Source organism: Anopheles darlingi, chromosome 3, assembly GCF_943734745.1.
Source record: "Anopheles darlingi chromosome 3, idAnoDarlMG_H_01, whole genome shotgun sequence".
Lineage (NCBI taxonomy): Eukaryota > Metazoa > Arthropoda > Insecta > Diptera > Culicidae > Anopheles > Anopheles darlingi.
This window is the reverse complement of record NC_064875.1, coordinates 14003137-14022140: the sequence shown is the minus strand read 5'-3', so window position 1 is coordinate 14022140 and position 19004 is coordinate 14003137. Positions and strand designations below refer to the sequence as shown.

General features: G+C 46.3%; 1 protein-coding gene across 1 annotated transcript in view; it reads right to left on the bottom strand.

Moving 5' to 3' along the window:
• Positions 1–13745: 13745 nt before the first annotated feature.
• Positions 13746–19004, bottom strand: part of LOC125956366 (beta-1-syntrophin) — a 111350-nt gene continuing 106091 nt past the window's right edge. The window contains exons 11-12 of the mRNA XM_049688158.1: positions 18312–18491; positions 13746–18106 (exon numbers count right to left, since the gene is read on the bottom strand). Of these exons, the coding sequence (XP_049544115.1) occupies positions 18023–18106; positions 18312–18491 (264 nt within the window). The 3' untranslated portion in view covers positions 13746–18022. The remainder of the gene's footprint in view (positions 18107–18311; positions 18492–19004) is intronic.

Genomic DNA, 19004 nt, shown 5'->3' with positions numbered 1-19004 from the left:
CTTATTGTGGGGTGTAGTATACGAATGAAGTAGTGAAATGAATTGTTAAACCAAGAAAACTCCCTTTCGAATACTTTCCATCCGAAGAATCGCAGCGCTTTCCTCTACACTCAACTGGTTCACGTAAGACACTCTAAAGCGAATTGTGATAATGCACGTGATAAGGATATTTCAGCTATTTATGCAGACTTCGTTTGGCACCCAGTTTCAGTGACACAAATAAATAGTAGCATCATCGGCTTCACTTCCGGGTCACCGACTGGCGTGGTCGGTTCTCAAGAGTGTGCTAAAGTAGAGCTCATGTGTTAAGTTGCTTCCGTTTTACTTCTGCTGCTCTTCCAGCTGTTCTTCTTCCGTAGCGCTCAACATTCGCCTTATGCGAACTATGTCCCATCATGTGACGCTTCCTTCTGCAGCTCTGCCTGTCGGATTCGTTAGGCTTCTTCACCACTGGTCCTGGTAAGCCAAAGCCGAGCCTGCCAACATGTACGAAATTGAAACGAGAGGATTAAAAGGAAAATCATAATGCAGCCCACAGGCAGGCAGGCAGGCAGGCAGGGGCCAGCCGAGTGGACCAGTGTGTGTCCAGCTTCGAGGCCATCCTAGCGAATTTACGCTCTTACGGGCTGGTAGGGTGATGATGATGCTGCTGCTGATTATGGTGCTACTGTGTTTGTTGCTGGGCATAGTCCAAATTGAAAATAACGACCAACGCAAAAATGGGTTTGTTGTGTTGGGCCCAAAATTTATGCACATCACAGACACATGGCCTGCCTGGGTCCGGGGCTAATGAGCTGACCACCATACCGTACCGCTCGCCGGGTTGGTCGTGTGCGATCAAGCAAGCACGGCCGGGAGAATAAGAGAAAGAGAGAGATGAGACACGTACCGGTGACCGCAGTAGCCTATGCAGCACGAGGTTCTGGTTTATATGGTGTTTATGGTAGCGTAGAGCAACGGGTTGGGGTGGTTGATAGTGTTCATGAGTAACATCGGAGCATCGCCGCATTAAAAGCTTCCTGGTGTTCTTAATCTGTATGAGAAAACTGCTTCGGCATTGCTTTGTAGTTCGCTTAACAATCTTTGATACATAGTGTTGGCAGCGGTGTTTTCCATACAGCTGGTCCCGATAGCACCCGTCTACTTAGCTCTCTATTTCCATTACTCTAGTGTGAAATACGTTTTATTTTCTGTCCAGCGGATTTGGCTGCTTTTCTGATTTTTTCCCCCAATTCCTTATTAGGAGGACTCCTGAATTATGAAAATAGAAATCCAACTTCACAACGACACCAATTATTGCGTAATGTTTTTGTTTTTTACTTTTTTGTTTATCGTTGTATAACTATGCATCGTTGCATCGTTAGCACCTCATTAAATCTTCAGCGATGTGTGTCGTTAGTTTGAAAAATCTTCCAATTAGTCTCTCCATTAGAAATAGATCATCATAATTGTTGGTTTTTTACATATATAAGGACGGACGAGCCGTATGTTTAGATCATCATAATAATATCTGATATAATTTCATTGGAGCTCAATAGATTGACCAGATTGAACACTGGAACGCACCAAGAAACTACGTTGCATGGACGTTATCTTTCCATTCACGAGCCCGCTATATAATGAGGCATAAATATGTAACCGAATGGTCATAATTAATTAGTCACTCGTTACGCACACTCCATCGATTAGATCGGACGCAGATCGGCATCGACACCCACAAGATTCGGTCCCTCATTAAATCTTCGCCGAACAACCGTAAGTGGCTATCCATCATCGTCCGCCCGTTTGCGATCACGCTCCTTCCTTCGCAGCATCAGCGTCAGTGTGTGGAACGGTAATCGGAACCATAACCGCGCGGAAGGGAGAGAGTGGCCAAAATTATTCAAAATGATGCCGTACCACGCGACGCGACGGACGCGATGGAGAAAAAGGGCATCGAACGGCAGGAACGAAATGCCGGTGACTAGAAAAGCTCCCAAAACAGTATATTGATGGTTATTGATGTGTCGGCAATGATTATGATTATCTATCATGAATATGTATGCAACCGCGCCCGCTCCAAAAATCGCCGAGAACGCGCGACACACTTTTCCGGGGGTGCAAGCAACGGGGAGGGGTAGAAAGCTTTCCGGCTTGACTACGGCTCGATTCCTACTTGCTCCTTCCTACCACCCTGTCGTTCCGTAGCATTTTTGGCCACCGATCGTGCCCTTCGCTTCTCGGGCCCGGTGGGGCGAAAAATATTATTTAAATCCTTCCCGGCGTTCCCGCTGCGTTCCGTTCCGGGGATCCGTTGCGTTGCGTTTCCCGATACCTTTTCCCCCAGGACGGTGTAAATGCTCGCGAGGATGCCTTTCGGTACGGAATCGTAAATGCTTCGAATAGATTATGAGGATAGCGGAGGCAGTCGTGAACGGAACGGATGATGGTTGTGCCCCCGATCCGTTGCGTATGGTGTGGTGTTGCGGACTACATTCCGGAGAGGAGGAGCGCGATTTGGTGGTGGCCGTGGTAGCGTAGCCTAGCGTTGGCTCCAGATGTCAGTAATGGGGGAGAAAGCGCCGCTGTTTGGGTGAAGATGTAAGGAGGAGAAGGAGAAACAGGAGAGGTGGTCGTTTATGGAGATCGCGATATCGGTGACGCGATGACAGCAGCTACCATTCCGCGCGCTGAACGATGAAACAAAACCCCGGCCAAAAAGCCCGGGAGTGCGCGGAAGCGGTGACCTAAAGGTTCGATTTGTGACGCCATTTTTGTGGCGTTTAGCCAGAATGCCCCGAAGCGCCGGCGTTTCGGCGTGCGACGTGCCCGGTTATGGTGGAATTTCGCATGAAATGCTATCGATCTTGGTGACACACTCCCACACACACGCGCAAAACACATAGACATTTATGCTGCACTGGTGAGACCCCCCCCCCCCCCCACCGGTCGTTTTTGGCAAGATTCGTTTGTGCCGTTGATCTATGCAAAACATGCTGCGATGGTGCTTTCGATAGGCGTGGCATGCGTTCGGCCGATTTAAAACATGATCCAGAACATGAAGCAGGTTGTTCACACCAGGACATAGGACAGGGATCTCTTTGGGGGATTGTTCATGAATTATATTTAAAAATGAGAAGCAATAATATGCATGGTTAAAAGGGATAAGGAATATAAGGCATGCAAATTGGCAAAATGGAATAATTTTTTTTAAAGTGTAATGAATAGTTCGAAAACAGAACCAATAAAGATCGTAGTTACCAACGATGATGTTAACAACGTTGGAGTGAATGGTTCTACTATCAGATAAGAACACAAAAATCCATTACAACCAGACATTAAAAGACCACAAGCCATAAACACTTAAACGGATTGACAAGTTATCGGTTAGACGCACTTACTACAAGACACTATTTTTCCATAAAACATTCATCAAGTAAAACGTAAAATTAAACATCCCTAACTGGCCAGCCGGGTTTTATCTAGTCATCTCGCCAAGGCTTTTCAAATGTTATGATGTAAATCATATTTATTTAAAAAAACTTAAGATAAGTGATAAATTAAAGATCAACAACATCAACAAACGACTTAAAGAACAAACCAGGCAATAAACCAAACAAGTTCAGTGGAATTTCTTATCATTGAAAGTTAAAGACGATCCTGAGCATTCCGTTGACAATGCAAACAATAAAATTGGCTGCTTCTATAAGGTGAGCTGCTTATGATGCCAATATTAAAACATTCTTCCTACTACTTCATACTGTCCTGATGCAGTGCAGTCCATCCATCGTTCCAAGTGCTAGCGTTCGGTGAATTGGCTCAATTGTTCCGGAACGGCATTTTTCAAATTCGTAAACCGCACCGCACTACACCGGCCACACCGCGCATCCACCGAGCTACCAGACTTCCGACGAACGGTGTCCCGCTGGTGCCAAGGGCGAACCGTCACGCCCATCCCACTCTCCCTCGAGTGGTCGCAGCGCGTGGGAACTTCCTCTTCTGAGATATTGTTTTAATATGAAAATCCATAAAGTTGAATTTCCTCGGGGACTTTTTATCGTATCATTTTCCGGCCTCCCTCACCCCCGGGACATCGGACAGACAGACGGACCACACAGTACCAGCAGACGGCCCGGGCTGGATGGCTGGCTGCCGTGGTTCGTTGGCTGCAGATTAGGCTTTGCAAATGGAATGTCGCCAGAGGCGGCGACGTAGCATGGAAGAGTCCGTCTGTACCGGGTGGCACAAAGCAGGCGCGTGGTGCGGGGATTAAAGTCGATCCGCAGCCTCCACGCTCGCTTGGCGTTGCCATGGCAATTGGTGTAAATTCATTTAGGTGTGTTTTTTTTTGTGGTCGGGAGTTGCTTCGTCCTCCCCCGGGAATGGATTCCACAAAATACAACGCTCGATACGCTCTTCCGTGCGATGTACCATCGGCAGCTTAAGTGGAGGTAAATTAACCTTATTTTCAACCTCGCATCGGTGTCCACTCTCTGGGGGTGGCGGTGGGTTTTTGCGAAGAATATGAGGTCGCCGCACAGAAACAAAACGTATTATTGTTAAATCAATTTTACGGCCACATGGGCACATTTTCTTCGCTGTCCCGAGCATCAGCAGCGCTAGCAGCAGCAGCAGCAGCAGCAGAGTGTGCGAATCAAATGCCAGCTTAAGCCCGGGATGCCTCCGGGGCTGTGCAATGCTTCTTGGGAATTCTTCTCCGGGAGCCTCGAAGTAGAACAGATTGGTGTGCAGACAGACAGCCGGTCCTTCTGCTGCTCCTGTGCTTCGCGGTAAGCGCTTTTAAACGATTCACTTAGTGGTGGGACGCGGCAAGAGTCTTTTCTTTTTGGTTTTGCTCTTTGAGGATCTGCGGGGCGCAGGATTCAGGAGAGAGTTCGCTTCCACTGGAGGATGGCATTTTGGAATCATATTGAAGCGACCTCACCCGCCATCACCACACGCTCGAGCCTACGATTCGGTCGCTTCGGTCATAATTCCAGGAGACACAGTTTAAATTCAACATCAATCTTTCGAGCAACGTAGACCGGCATAAAATTAGATTCGCACCGAATGAGCGTGACGGACACAATAGCCCAATAGTCCTAATTAATGATTAAACTACATGGACAGAAAGTCGCGCTCCTTCATACGCAAGCGATCGTAACAACAAAAAGGCACACGCCAGCATGCATCTAACGCTCCCGATGCAGACGCAAAAATAAGATCGTAAATTCACCATTATGACAAGTTTGATCGGTAAAGGATCGTAGGACAAAAGGACCCCTAGCATGAGCTCGGTAATGAGAGAGACAACCGAAAAGGGACTATGGCAACCGAGAACAAGGGACCAAGAGCTGGATGTGTTGAAATCGGGCGCGTGTGACAGGGTTTTCTCAGTATAGTGAGATGAGCTCACGCGTGGATTTTACTGCAAGTATCGTAATTTCGACATGTCGTTAAGAACGTCGCCATGCGCCAAACGACAAGTAAAAAGCCAAAAATCGCCATGAGCCCGCCGCCATATTTCACGAGAATTCAATTCTAAATGATGAACAGATGCAGCCAGGCCAGGACTTCTCCAATCTCTCGTTCGGTGTTTCAACCCCCTATCTTAGTTCAGAAAAAGCTGCAAAAAGGTGTTCCGTCGCCTGCTAACGCTCAAACAACGGCCCCACAGCAAGGTGCGGCCTGGCCATAGTTTATCGCTAAAAGTAGCTCTTATTTCGCGATTGCCTTACCACCCCCCCTACTCGCTGCCTTACAGCTCCTGCAAGTTGCCGAAGGAGGTGAAAAATAGTTTCGCAAAGCGCGCGAATACATTGGAAGCGTATCCGCAGCACTCCAACAGGGAGGGCGGATCCGCATCCTTCTGGCCACATCCGCCGTGGCCGCGACGCGCAAAAAACAATAATCGTTCTACGGGGGAGGATGAGGAAATGGAGCAGCGTTTGCGGCGGAGTTCGGCTGGAGCGGAGAAATATTTGTGGGAAAGTAAACATAAATAACTCATGTCATTTGTCTTGCGTTCGGCACGAACGCCCGGACTAGGAAACCAACGCCAAGCGCTGCAGCGTTCTGGTAGTGTAGCTGGTACTGGTTGGGACACTTTACAGTTCGACTCCGCGTTGCGCGTTGGCGGACCCTCCCGACATTGAGTCGCGGGACCGGCTGCCGGCTTTTGACTCACCGCTGGAATGCTGTGCCCGCTGCATCGTGGGAGCGGGTGGGATGCGTTGCGAGTGAGGAGAGCTTTCGCTTCGCCAAAGTGAAAAGTTAATACATTTCCATTTGTCGTCGTCGTCGTCGTTGTTGTCGACGTTCCGAAAAGCGGTTCGCCTTGTCCAATACTCCCCTGGCTAGAGCCAAACGAAGAAAAGGAAGTCAATGGGGATGTGCAGTTGCGGTGTCCGTGGCTGGTGTTTGCGTTGCGACAGCGTAAGAAGGAGCCAACAGTCGGAATTTGCAATAAGAAGCTTACAACCCCAGTCCACCGCCCGTTCCCTTGCGCACGCGTTGCGTGACCCCTTTCTTTTGGCAGCCATTCGACTGTTTCTGTTGGGAAAATGTTGCAATCTGCGGTGCGCATTTTGCAGCAACTTATTAGTTCCCCCGCACTCCGCTCCGCTCTGTTCCATCATTCCTTCGTCCATTACACCCGAAAAATGCTTAGAGTGTAATTTGAATTTTCCAATTTTCCAGCCAGCTAGCCAGCCAGCGAGGGTACCTTTACACCAACGACGCAAAGTACACACAAGACACAGTGTAACGCGTTCGTTGCTTATTAATGATGCCACTTATATTCATCCCTCTAACCGCTAGATCGCTAGAGCAAGGCGGTTGGTGGCGGTCAGGTTTTGGGATGCTGGTGATTTGACGAGATTGATGAGTATTTGTTTCCGTCCGTCCGGTGGGCGCGAACCGCGCTAGGTGCTGACGGTGGAGTGGTTTCCCCGTTTTGCGCGGGAAAATTATCAACAACCATTTATTATCATCCACCGTCAACCCCGCAGCATACCTGCAATCCTACCTTCCGATACGCGGGGTTCAGGTAAGAAATAATATCTAGCTGTCAGCGGGAAAATGGAAGAAAATTTATCTAGTAGCTCAAAGCTTGCTTTTGCTTTCCTTTCGACCCCACCCCGGTATTGTCGATGGCGAGAGGTGTAAATCCGGCAACATTTCACTAGTGGAGGGGTATTGTTGTGATGGTGATTGTGAGGAATAAAAGAAAATGGCGGAACTAGCAGAGAGATAGAGAGTTTTTTGAGATTTTTAGATCTTTGATGTTTAATTGCGTATCGTTCCGTTCGAGTTAGCGCATTGTCAAGCCTCTTGAAAATGCACTCCGGCAGCCAAGCAGAGTATTCCCTTTGGCCGTTGTTCGTACCACGTGAAATGCTTTGGCAGGGGCGTTTATGAACTCTTCGCGGTATGATTTCGGCCCAGCCCAATCGACCCGCGTCCGCTGGCAGCATTCTCGAGCTAGTTTTATGATCCTCTGATCCGATGATCCGATCCTTGGTTACCGAAGGCGAAGGCAGGACCTTATTGTTGGGAACAGTTTATGATCATTATCCGGAGCTAACTTTCACGCACTCGGGGCAACAAAAAAAAAAATACACAGTGTATTGCAATTAGTTGATTTTCCCATCTACGACGGTTTGCGTTTCGTGCATTTTTGATGTCCTGTCTGTCCGTTTTGATGTTAGATTGGGTTAGTTTAGGTTTTTCTTGTCCGTCTTTTCTGTGCTTTCTTTGAAACCGCCGAAATGATTGGGCGAACATTATCTTAGACCTAGAGGACTTGAATCAACATTTTTGTCGAAGTGACCCAATGTAGGTCCGAGTGAGTAGTGTCTTAACGAAGCGTGTTTACGTTTGTCCATCGCAATGCATCCAGACGATCGTCAAAAGATCGTCGTGAGAACGGTCATGCAGGTCTCTTAAAGGTCTAGAAGGGCTCCGTCATGACCATAAACAATTCTTTTCTTCTTTACTGCTTACACCCAAAATATTCATGAATGATCAGACAGTGAAAGTTAGGTCTAGGAAGGAATGAATTAAAATGGTTTGGTGCATCGTCGAGAAAGCGGGGCTATAAGAAAAGAATGCTAGATGATCGTAAAAACTCTTCGAACATAGACAGGAAAAAGGTCATAAATTCCCTGCCAGGTAAGGATCACACGATCGTATGAACCGTCCCGGAAATTAACATGCATTTACTTAAATCGTCAACCGGCGAAACTTTAATTTTCATGGTAGACTAACTTTTATATTAATGGTAGACGGCTGGCTGGAAGAAAAGAGAGCGTAGAGTTGGAAACTGACAGTTGGATTTAGTATACAAGCTCAATCATTTGAATAAATCGAGGCTAATCCTGTCTGAACCACGGAAACGACAACGTGTTAACTTCTTTGGGAAATTTATCTTCACAGGTTCGTTGGCAGCCGCAGCAGAAACGACGATTCCGTCAAAACAAGTAACCCGGCTCCATGGTAACCATGGAAACGCCCAGTAGACTGCGCTGAAGTTCATCCTATTACATTCTGAGTCGCCCGGGTAAGTTCAAATAGTGACAAGTAGAGACGGTAATGAATTCTTTTTACCCGTTGAAACGTTTAGTTTGTCACATTTTAAGATCGGTTTTGCCGAGAGAAACGTAGCCGCATCGCGTTAAAGTCTCTCACTAATGAGCAGACGCTTCTTAAAGACGGTACCAGCGCCTTGCTTGTTTGTATCATATTCACTCGTCGCCTGCTATGTTGCTGGTCCCGCTGAGCAAATGCCAGCACTTCGCTCTGGGCGACCACTTTGCGTCATACCACCACCGCATGCACCGTGTGCCCCCGTTCTGCGTCTGCTTCTCATTATCCTTTCCGCCCTTTTCCCTAATTTTTCCTGGCTTTCATTTAAATGTACGACTATTTATTCGTGAGCAGTAGGAGGGTTGGGTCACTTGGTTTGCACCAACGCAGTGTTTTCTTCGCTGTGCCACTTGTTACCCTTCGGGGCATGGTTGGCGATAATCGCGCTAGAAGCACGATGAAGATGATGGTGGAAAGCAACATGGTGGATGATGATGACGGGCCCGGTCGCAGCCGCCACGGTTCCGCCTGGGTTCTCGGCCTCGTCTTTCTCCACTTAGAGATCCCCTTTTTTTTGTTTTGCTCCGGTGAAGTTGCGTTTTTGTTTATTTGCGTTTCTCACACCGTGCTCGTCTCTAGTGCTTCGCGAACACTAAATGCGGCACCGGATGGCAACGCATTCGTCTCGTTTTTCTGTGTGCTTCTCGTTTAGTTCTTACAGATGAAATCTCACGTTTAGTAGAACGGCTGCCAGCGCGTTTGGTGCGTAATTTAGCAGGAAATCTTTTTTGAGAGTTAGTCTCCGGTGAGTTTTCCACAAATCGTTCCATCTATTATGCTGTTTATAGATGAACTAGACGGATTTAGATCTTCTGCTGAACGTATTTTATCAAGTATATGGCAGCAGCTTGGTTTTGTTCTCTCCGAAATACTCGAAATCCATCTCCATAAATTGCAAAATTTCAGTGCAAACCAAACAATGCATGCGATGCAGCAGCAGTTTTTTTTTCACGCATAGCGGCGCTGAGGCTTGGCGATGCTGCTATGATGTGGTAGGAAAAAAAAAAAGAAAATGCTGAGTTTACGTTGTAAATTGGATTGGATTTGGAGTTGGATTCCAGCGCAATGCAATGTTCCATTTTGGCTTCATTTAGTGTTTTACTTTAACCCAAGTGCCAATCGATTGATGAGTTGATCGAAGCGGATCCGTTCAATGCTTGGCGCTCTCATTCGTCTTTTTCTGCAACTGCAAAATGAAAAATGGCCGATTTCCATGACACAAATTGTTCCTCCCTTTGTTTTCACCATCGTCCCTTAAGGGGGGGCGGGCTAGATGGGAGAGGTGGCATCACATATCCCCTGGTTGTGTGGCTTGTAACTAGGCGCCCCCGCAGGGGGGGGGGGGTTGCTTGTTTTTATAGCGCGACAAAAACACAACAAAAGTAAGGGCGGCACAGAAAAGAAATAATGGACATGAAAAATGAAAAATGAAACCCTTCACCTGAACCCCTGCTGGGCCACCGACAGAATCGGAAGCGCGACATTTGCCAGACTTCAAAGTGGTTCAGAGAGAGAAAGAGAGAGAGAGGCAGAGAGAACCAACCGCGGTGTGCTCGTGTGTGCTCGAGCACACATTGACATCATCTACCGATTCATTAATCATAGCATAAATTAAATAAGGATAAAACATTAACAAATCCAGCTTCCGTGTCATGGGCACGCTTTGCGGGCAAGTAAATTACTTTCATCTTTGTGTTCTCCCCCCCCCCCCCCCCCCACCCCCCGGGTGGTTCGAAAGGTCAACCTTTCAACGTAAAATATCAAACAATTGGCGGCAGTATGGGTATCGTTCTGTGGGAGGTCTGGCATCCGTTTGTTTGTTTGTCGTAAGTCGACCTCGTAATTATAAAATACTCCATTACCCCGGTACAATGGTGAAGCACAACGATGTCATCCAGGGCGGGGGGGCTTTGTCACCCTGTTGTAGCACCGGTTCGCACGTCGAAAGTGTGCTGTTTCTGGCATTTATCTCGTTAAAATATGATTCCGGCGGTGTAAAATAATGACTCATGGGGACAACAAAATGAGGGACACCGTGGTAGTGTTTGTGCTTCGGGTGAGTGTTCTGGTGTAATTTGAATGGTGAATGCATGTTCCGCCAGAAATTATGTCCCCGAAAGAAAGGCTTCGTTCTTCGTTTGTTTATCCTCTCTGAGGTTGAGCTTCCGAAAGCTTTGCACCCTGTTGGGTCGCGTTAACGGCCAAGGTCGTTGTGCAATTCGGCAGATTTCGTATTAAGTATGCGATGGTAATACTTCGTTAGCTAATAAAATATTAACTAATACTGAAGTAAAATGGTATTTGCATTTGATATTTTTTGCTACATTCCGCAACGAGGAGCACATACTTTATTAAACTAACAGTTCGAATGGCCAAAAAAGAAGCGGCACGCAAAATCCGGAATCCACTGGCAGCTGCACCGCTCACAGCTCACGCTAGGAATTGCGTCGAAATTGGCCAAATCAAAAATGGTCCAGGGGTTTCGACTTATTTTAACGGGGCTTTTCTTTTCCTTTTTTCGAACTGTAATGAAGTTGATGAAAATCGCTTACCGCTCTAGCGTCGCTTTCAGTTTGCTGCGCGAGTCCGGAGAGAAAAGCTCCACGGAGACGATTTTAATTAATTCAATTTGAAGCGAAATGCCGCCGTTGGTTCGTTCGCTCTCGCATGACGCCATTTGGTAAAGGAGGAGCCGGTGGATGAGTTGACTGGTTTTCACATTTATTCACTTTTGGGTTTTCCCATCCCATCTTCTACGGTTCGCGGATTGGATCGGATAATCGTGACCAGCGAGCGTTTGCCAAATGTTGACCGTGAACGCGCGGTGGTTCGTTCGCTTTTTCAAATCCTCCCCATTTAGCGCAGTAACTGACCGCCGACAAGATGTAATCGGTTGGGCGGTGCCGTAGGATGGCATCGGTGTTTTCGATGTTCCAAAGTAATGACAGGGGATGGTTGCGGCAAGGTTATTCTATGAGTACTTGATTGAACGTTTGCACACATAAAGAAATCCGAAACAAAATGGGTTTTCCGTTGAGTTTGCAACGTAAATTACACAACGTTTTACGATTTACGATATTATCGTTATAGACGAATAACTGTCTGTATCCTATAATTTCAAGATAATATGAAACAATGAATGCGGTTAGTTAGATTGAAGCACCCTACACACGCGCTATAATATTGAAAATATTTTGAAGAGACCAGATACTCGAAACAAATCCAAGTACTCATTTACTGCGTAACACAAACAGTAAAGTCTGAGTCAATACTTCTCTGCTTTGGGATTAGATTGTAGAAATCCGACAACCGCTGCACCGTGATGTTGATACCCGATTGCGACATAACATCCGCTCACTATATTTAAGGTCTTCTGTCGTTCAAAGGGATTCCCAAAAACCAAACGCCTGAACCTAGCGAGGTGGAGTGGAGGTATCGGTAACAAGCGCTGCGAAGGTGATACACCACCGGAAGGGATCGCTTTGGCTAAGGATGGCGTTTGAAGAGATGGAAATTCAATCAGCTGAATCACCGGATGCAATCGAATCAGCTCAGATGGCTCGGGGAACACCTTTCGACGAACCTGCGGCTAACACGAGACTTACCTTGGTCGCTCACGATACGCCATCTAGATACGCATATTGGTGGTGGATGAATTAAGATTGAATACTCGGTAGATCCCAGTAAGAGGATTCCATGAATGCGCGAATCAGTTACTGACTAGCGACCGCACAAATGAAGACCCCGTATTGGGTTTCCTCTGGATCAGGGGATTCCTTTCATTTCCATCTTTCATGTGGTTTTTTTGTGCGATAGTAACAACAAAGGGCAAAATAGTTTCCTTGAGGGCAAAAGTAGTTCGTAATCCAATCCCGTGGCCAGAAAGGAACGCAATATGAAGCTGCTTAACGAATCTCATTTGGTTTCGCCATTGAATACCACGCTGAATGGATGCTTCAGTTAAAGCTCCTGGGATTTCGCGCTAAGGTTCTATTAGCCTATTGAAAGGAAATGTCCCTGTTATCAAGATAATCGAAAGTCAAGCTCGACGGAAGATGTTGGAATAGTGGCACGAAAGTCACGCAGTGTACACATTTGTTATTCCATTAGAAGTTTGGCCAGAATATGCAAACACATCCTTTTTTGTCAGCATATTCCATCTATATATATTATCCAAAAAAAATTGAATCGAAAGTCTATTCCATATTCCTAGTTCAACTAGTTACAACCGGATGTTAGACTCGGTACTGTATATTTTACAACGTCGCAGGAATTGAAGTCTCATTTGACTTTAATCTCATTTGACTTTCACCAGATAAGCCGCGGCTAGGAAACAGATTGGAATATTCCCCGCGTAATGCCATCACCTCTTAATGCGTAATTATACATTTCCCATAACCCTGTGCTAGGGGATCAAATCGGTTAACTTAATTACGAGTAAAAACAAACAATAAACGATGCGAACCCAGCCTGACAAAGCGTATGGTCAGGGGCAGCAACAAGGGGTATTCAATTACAATATTAACAATTAGTGTCCGAGGCCTGAAGGCGGGCAGCCTTGTAACCTGATGTGGGATACTAATGATGCTGCCATGGGCTGACATCGCCATTAGCGCGCACCGATTGCCAACCAAATAGGTGTTGCAGTGGAATGCATTTCACAAAAAAAAGAGATTTTAAACATGGGCAACACCGTCGGCAAAATTATGGGTTAAATTGTTACACCTTTTTGTCATTTACCATTTGATTAGCGTTACAATGGATGTGTTGAAGTGATGGAATGCAGCAGCTTCAGGCTACGTTGGTTGTGTTGTTGTTAGCTGATTTTTCAATTTGTACACAATTTAATTAAAGCTATTAAAGGAGACCATTGCACTGCCTGTTACTGGAGTGCAGCGCAAGAGCATGGTTTCGGAGCGTTTCGTGGCATCATGGTTATGAGTCTATTGTGTGTTGTTGCAGTGTAATAGAAAAAAGTGCCAGGATCTGTTACAACATCTTTTCGTGATTGGAAACCCGATTGATGAGTACCCGTTTCGGAGTGTAATAAATAGAAGAGAAAAAAAAACACACACACACACCGGGACATTGCCACGTGCTGGTTACACTTTCTGGTTTGTTCGATTTCGCACATTGTTGCCTACATGTTGGCCGCGTGCGTTTCGTACTTTTATTAAGATGTGTTAGTTTCATTTTCCAGTTTTCTTTACTCTGTTTCTCTCTCTCTCTCTCTCCTTCTATCTCTCTGACTATCTTTTTCTCGCTTTCTTTCTGCGCTTGACTGTACACTTACAGTTCGCATCTTACAAGCTACAAAAAACGGAGGAAAAACCTAACAAATCATACACACCAGCACGTAACACGCACGCGATCGGAGATCTTCACCGTGTGTATTGTGTGCAGGTTTGTTTTTTTTCTAGTGTGTCCTCTCTTTACCCTCTTTTCCACGCCATACCGCGCGCCGCTTTTATGATTTTCGGTTTTCTTTTACATTTTCCACACTTCCACTTTGCTACCAGTTTAATGATACGTTTTCACAACACAATAATGGTTTCACCTGTGTTCACTTTTATCTCACCTTCGACAATTGGGTTGCTTGGTTTTTTTTGTTGCGATTGTATCCGGAAGCGTGTCCGGGGGTTTCTAATGTAAATGTTTTGATTTGAATTCGCACGTTCTGCGTTCTGCTGTCCTCTCGGTGTATTTGGTTAGTCGATCCGTGTTAACCAGTCCGTGTTGCTGGATGCTTTCTGGTTTGGGTTTGCCTTGTTGGACATTGGCCTTTGTTTGGCTCTAGTGTTCAAAATTCGAATAATGACTTCCTGTAGGCGCGCCGTTCCTCTACACCCCAAATCGTTACCACATAAATACATGGAGTAGAGAAAGAGATGGAGAGACCTAACTGCTGTTTCTACTGCTGCTGCTGCTGCTGCGCTAAGACATCGTTTCCCAGCCCACCAAAAAGGGGGGACACCAACCAACTGGCGGGGGAACCGTTGAAGGTGAGCTTTCCATCGCGCGGATTTCCATCGCATGATCTTCTATCTACCGTCGAAGGATCATCACGTTTTATACACATGCAACACGCAGAACGATGATACAAAGAAAGTTGCTCAGTGTGGGGGCTTATGTTTGTATCTTTCTTTGATATTACTTTACATATTACTAAGCTGTGTTGTAGGTACGATTTCTCTCAGAAATACCCAGATTTCTCCCCCTTGCCCCAACACATTCACTCGTTGCTCGCGAAAAACTCACGTGCCTCCTCCTTATTTTCTTCTTTCTGATGACTATACTCCGGGAGTCTAGTGGGATTTTTAGGGTAAAAACGGTGTAAAGAGAGGAAAGGGGGAAAACGATTTCGGAGATGGTTCGCTGCTTCAGTAGTTTCTGAAGCGTAACTCCGCACGCCCATCCACGGCCAAAGGAGCGCCGATGCCGATCGTTGCGACGACTAGTTTTCGCGCGAGATTCTCGATCTCGCCCTTACTTGTGAGTGTGTGTGTTCGTGTTCTAGAAAGTTGATATGATTTAATGCTTATGTATGTAAGGGGGAAATTGGGAGGCGAGGGAGAGGGAAATTATCTAGTTGGTTTTCCTTTTTTGTTTTTTGATATTTTCTTTTACTTCATTTTCTTCGTCAGCCCTCCCATCTGGTGCTCACTTAGCCCGGTGCTCGATATCCTCCGATGCACGCTTAATTGCAAATTGATTGCTTTGATCCACGGGCAAGATGTCGAGCACGCCTGAAGCGGTGAGTCCACGGTGAGTAGAAAATGTCCAAATCGTTGCCATTGACAACGGATGAGAAGTGTCGTTCAGTTGTCGATCACATCCCATCTCGTCGACAGTCTGTGCTCGTAGTCTGGAGCTAAATATGGTATGCAGTTTGGGGGTTTCTTTTTTAAATTTTAACGCTCCACAATTCACCCTCGAGTAGCTCGATTTGTTGGCTTTGTCATGAAACAAGCATTAGCATTCTGGCCCGTTCCAAGTCTCCAGATACACGCGATTGCTTTCAAGCGATTCCATCTTTTTTCTCTCATTCCTAAAACGATTACCTAAGGAAAGCTCCAATGCCATTGCTTAACAGGTTTCCGGTTCTGCCTTTTTACCACTCTAATCTCTGCCTTCCTTATTACGGTTTAACAAACACAGTTTGGTGTACGATGGTACACGCTTCACAAACGCCGATTGCTTATCAATTTTTCCTAAAGGATAGAAAAGGCTAAACAGTGGGGGGAGGAGATAGGTTTCAGCGAATCAAGACTAGGAATTATGTACCGGTTTGCGCCACCGGTTCAGCTCCTGCAGGGGTGAATGGCTCGGTTCACTGCATCTTATCGCTTGGAAGAAGCCGTTAATTAATTAAATTAAAATGATGGCCGCTAAAGTTGCCGTAGTGTGAACTTCGTGCGACGAGAGGAAAGTTTCGTTACAGACTGTCAGGTTAGGGGCCTGAGCGAAAGGGATGCAGTTGCTCTTCTAGTGTCCACCATGGCTTCAAACCAAAGCAGGATCGTTTGGCCGCTGTGAAAGTTCATTTTCAAAGTAAGTACTCGACTGTAACTTTCTATAGTAATGCTGCCACTGGAAGGAGGTGTAAGATAAGCGCCATTTTTAGTGAACAACCATCATTAGCAAGCACCGAAGCTAGGATCTTGCTTTTGTACTTAGTGTACTGACATTCGCTTTCATACGAAAGATGCGCTAAAACCGATTCATGTCGGATGTCTTGAATACACGACGATGACATCCCATCAAAGGGATTATCCTCACTCTCTTTCTCTTTCTTTCTCTCTCTCTCTCTCTCCCTCTTGCTCGCCTTTATACCGATGATAATTTCCATCGAGTAGAGTTGCCTCATCAAATGTAAACTTTTCCACCACGTAATGGCCAGCGGTTCGCGGGAGTGTTTTGCACACGGAAAATGCGCTTTCGCAAATGCAGTGTCCGCAACAGGTTCAGCGTATACTAGAACCCTTTCTAGAGGGCCCGGGGTAAACTTTCCTCTGGGTAACCCATCTTCCAGATGTCCCTGATCTTGCTGTCGAGACGGAGACTCGTAAGAAGAGAGCGAGAATGAAAGGTGATGGAGCGACTACACTACACACTTACACAGCGGCGGGGGCTGTAAAGGACAAAGTTTCGGAGCAACTTTCTTGTCTTGCTTTTAATTAAATACTCCTCTTCCTTTGTGTTATGCGTTTGGTGGAAAGTTGTGACTGAAGTGAGTTGCTTATGGTTAGTGGCACTGGAGGGTACAGTGACTCACGCCGGTCAACGTTTGCTGATGCTTGCTTAATGAGTCGGCGAGAAGAGTTTGAAAATCAATAAAGCATCATTGAACTGCCGGATGGGGCATTGTGCTGCTGAGATTAATACCCTTCAAGCCTCTTCTTTTTATCTGTTTTTGGAGCACCAAATTGGAAGCCAAAGATGGCGTTAAGGTTGGGGAACATCTCCATGCTACCCAGGAATGTAATTTTGAAAAACGAAAATCTTTAGATTTTGCCCCTAAAACGGTTTAGAAGGAAGAAACGGTAAGAAGGAAGAATTATTTTGCTTAAATAACTTGTACGACCAGATGCATAAGATCAACCTGGACTCCTTTTCCTCAAACACAATCGTACTTCTCAGTTTATGTTCTATTCTTTGGATTGCGCATCACGGCGATGTCATTCCAACTGCATACTGGTTGCGTCTACTGCACTGCATCAAGAAGGAAGATTAGGGAAAACAGAATGGAACAGAAGATTAGCGAGAAGATGATTTAACATTCGGCACCTGCGGCACCAGCCAACAGTTCTGTACCTGGGAACGGATTACTCTACTTCAAGCCGGCACAACGCTACTAGAACTAGAACAAACAGAACAACACGGCGCTGTGGCCCCCTGCGGTGCAAACAAGTAACAGAAAACAAAACATTTGCTCAACGTTCCACTCCACTCAAGTTAGTGGCGCAACCACTACCTGAAACGACTGATCTGCGGACTGACTGACTGACTGACTGAGTGGTTGGCTGACCGCTCTATCCCTGCCCGGGGCATAAATCCTTGAGAGAGCACCGCAGCGCATTATGCGATTCCGTCCCCCTTCTAACTGACGGAAGTGTCTGACGATGCTTTTTGGTGAAACGTTTGGTGGCGGACCATATTTACAGATTACATCAAAGTAAAAGTGGAGCTCAAGCGTGGACTGTGCCACCTTTTCGGACCGCCCTACTTCGGAACGGAACGGAAGCTCGGTGTGTAGATGTGCCAAACGGTTAGGACGCTCCGGCCGAATGGATGTCGACGAATGGTGTCGATCGGAACTGCCTCGAATTGGCCAGGTGCTACAGGTGTCTCCGTCTCCGTGTGTGTGTGTCCGTCATTGACATCCACCAGCATGTGCTTAGGCCAGCGAGTGCACCTTAGCCGACAGACAGTTATGCAGGACGAATACGACCGGCTTCGGGCAGCACTCCATGTCCAGTTCCTGCAACGATGGGGCGACGAACGGTGCCGAAAAGGGAAAGAAGGAAGTTAAGGTTAGTCCTTGGGCGGGAGGGAAATAACAACAGCTCCCAGAGTGTTACAGCAAACGGAAGGACGGACGGATTAGATTTGTGTGAAACAAGAGGATATGAGGATGCGAAAGGTGGTAAGCGATGTCGATGTCGGATGTCACAGAGTGCACTCACCAGTTCACCACCTTCGTCCGGGCCGAGAAAATCCAGGAACAGCAGCTTGTTGCCGTCGTCTGCGGAGCCCTTCAGCTTGTCGAACGGAAACGACCAGAGTGCCTTCGAGGTTGGACCGAGACCACTGTCCAGCAGCGTAAATCCACGGTCCAGGTGTACTATTAATTGACAAGGTCGACCCTGTGTGGCAGGTGAGAGAGAAACGGAAGTAAAACATTAGAAAAAAGGGGCGCAATGGTATACTACCATTGAGCATTTGCATGATTTATGCATCGTTCTCTCTCTCTTTGGTTTTCCGAGCGGTGGCATAATGTTTTGCTGAGATTTTGCTCTCGAAGTCAATGGGATGGTATGCATGAATGATTGAGGAAGCTATAGGTGACTTCACTAGAGATGAAAATATAAAAATCAACCTGTGAGAGGAATGCATTTATTTGAGAAGTTGTATAAACAACTTAGCCTTAATTTGTATCCTAATAAGCCATCAATTAATAATGCATCTAAGCATCTATTCGTTTTCAAAGATAATTTGTTAAGTTGTCGTAGTTAATTCCCTCCCGAAAAAGTTTTACTTCGAATGATGCTCTCTGAGTCACAGATCACGACACGGAAACATTCCCATGGGATGGGTTGTTTCAAGTGTTTCAGAGAAAAAAATCATCATATTTCATTCGAATACAAGTCCGGGAGACA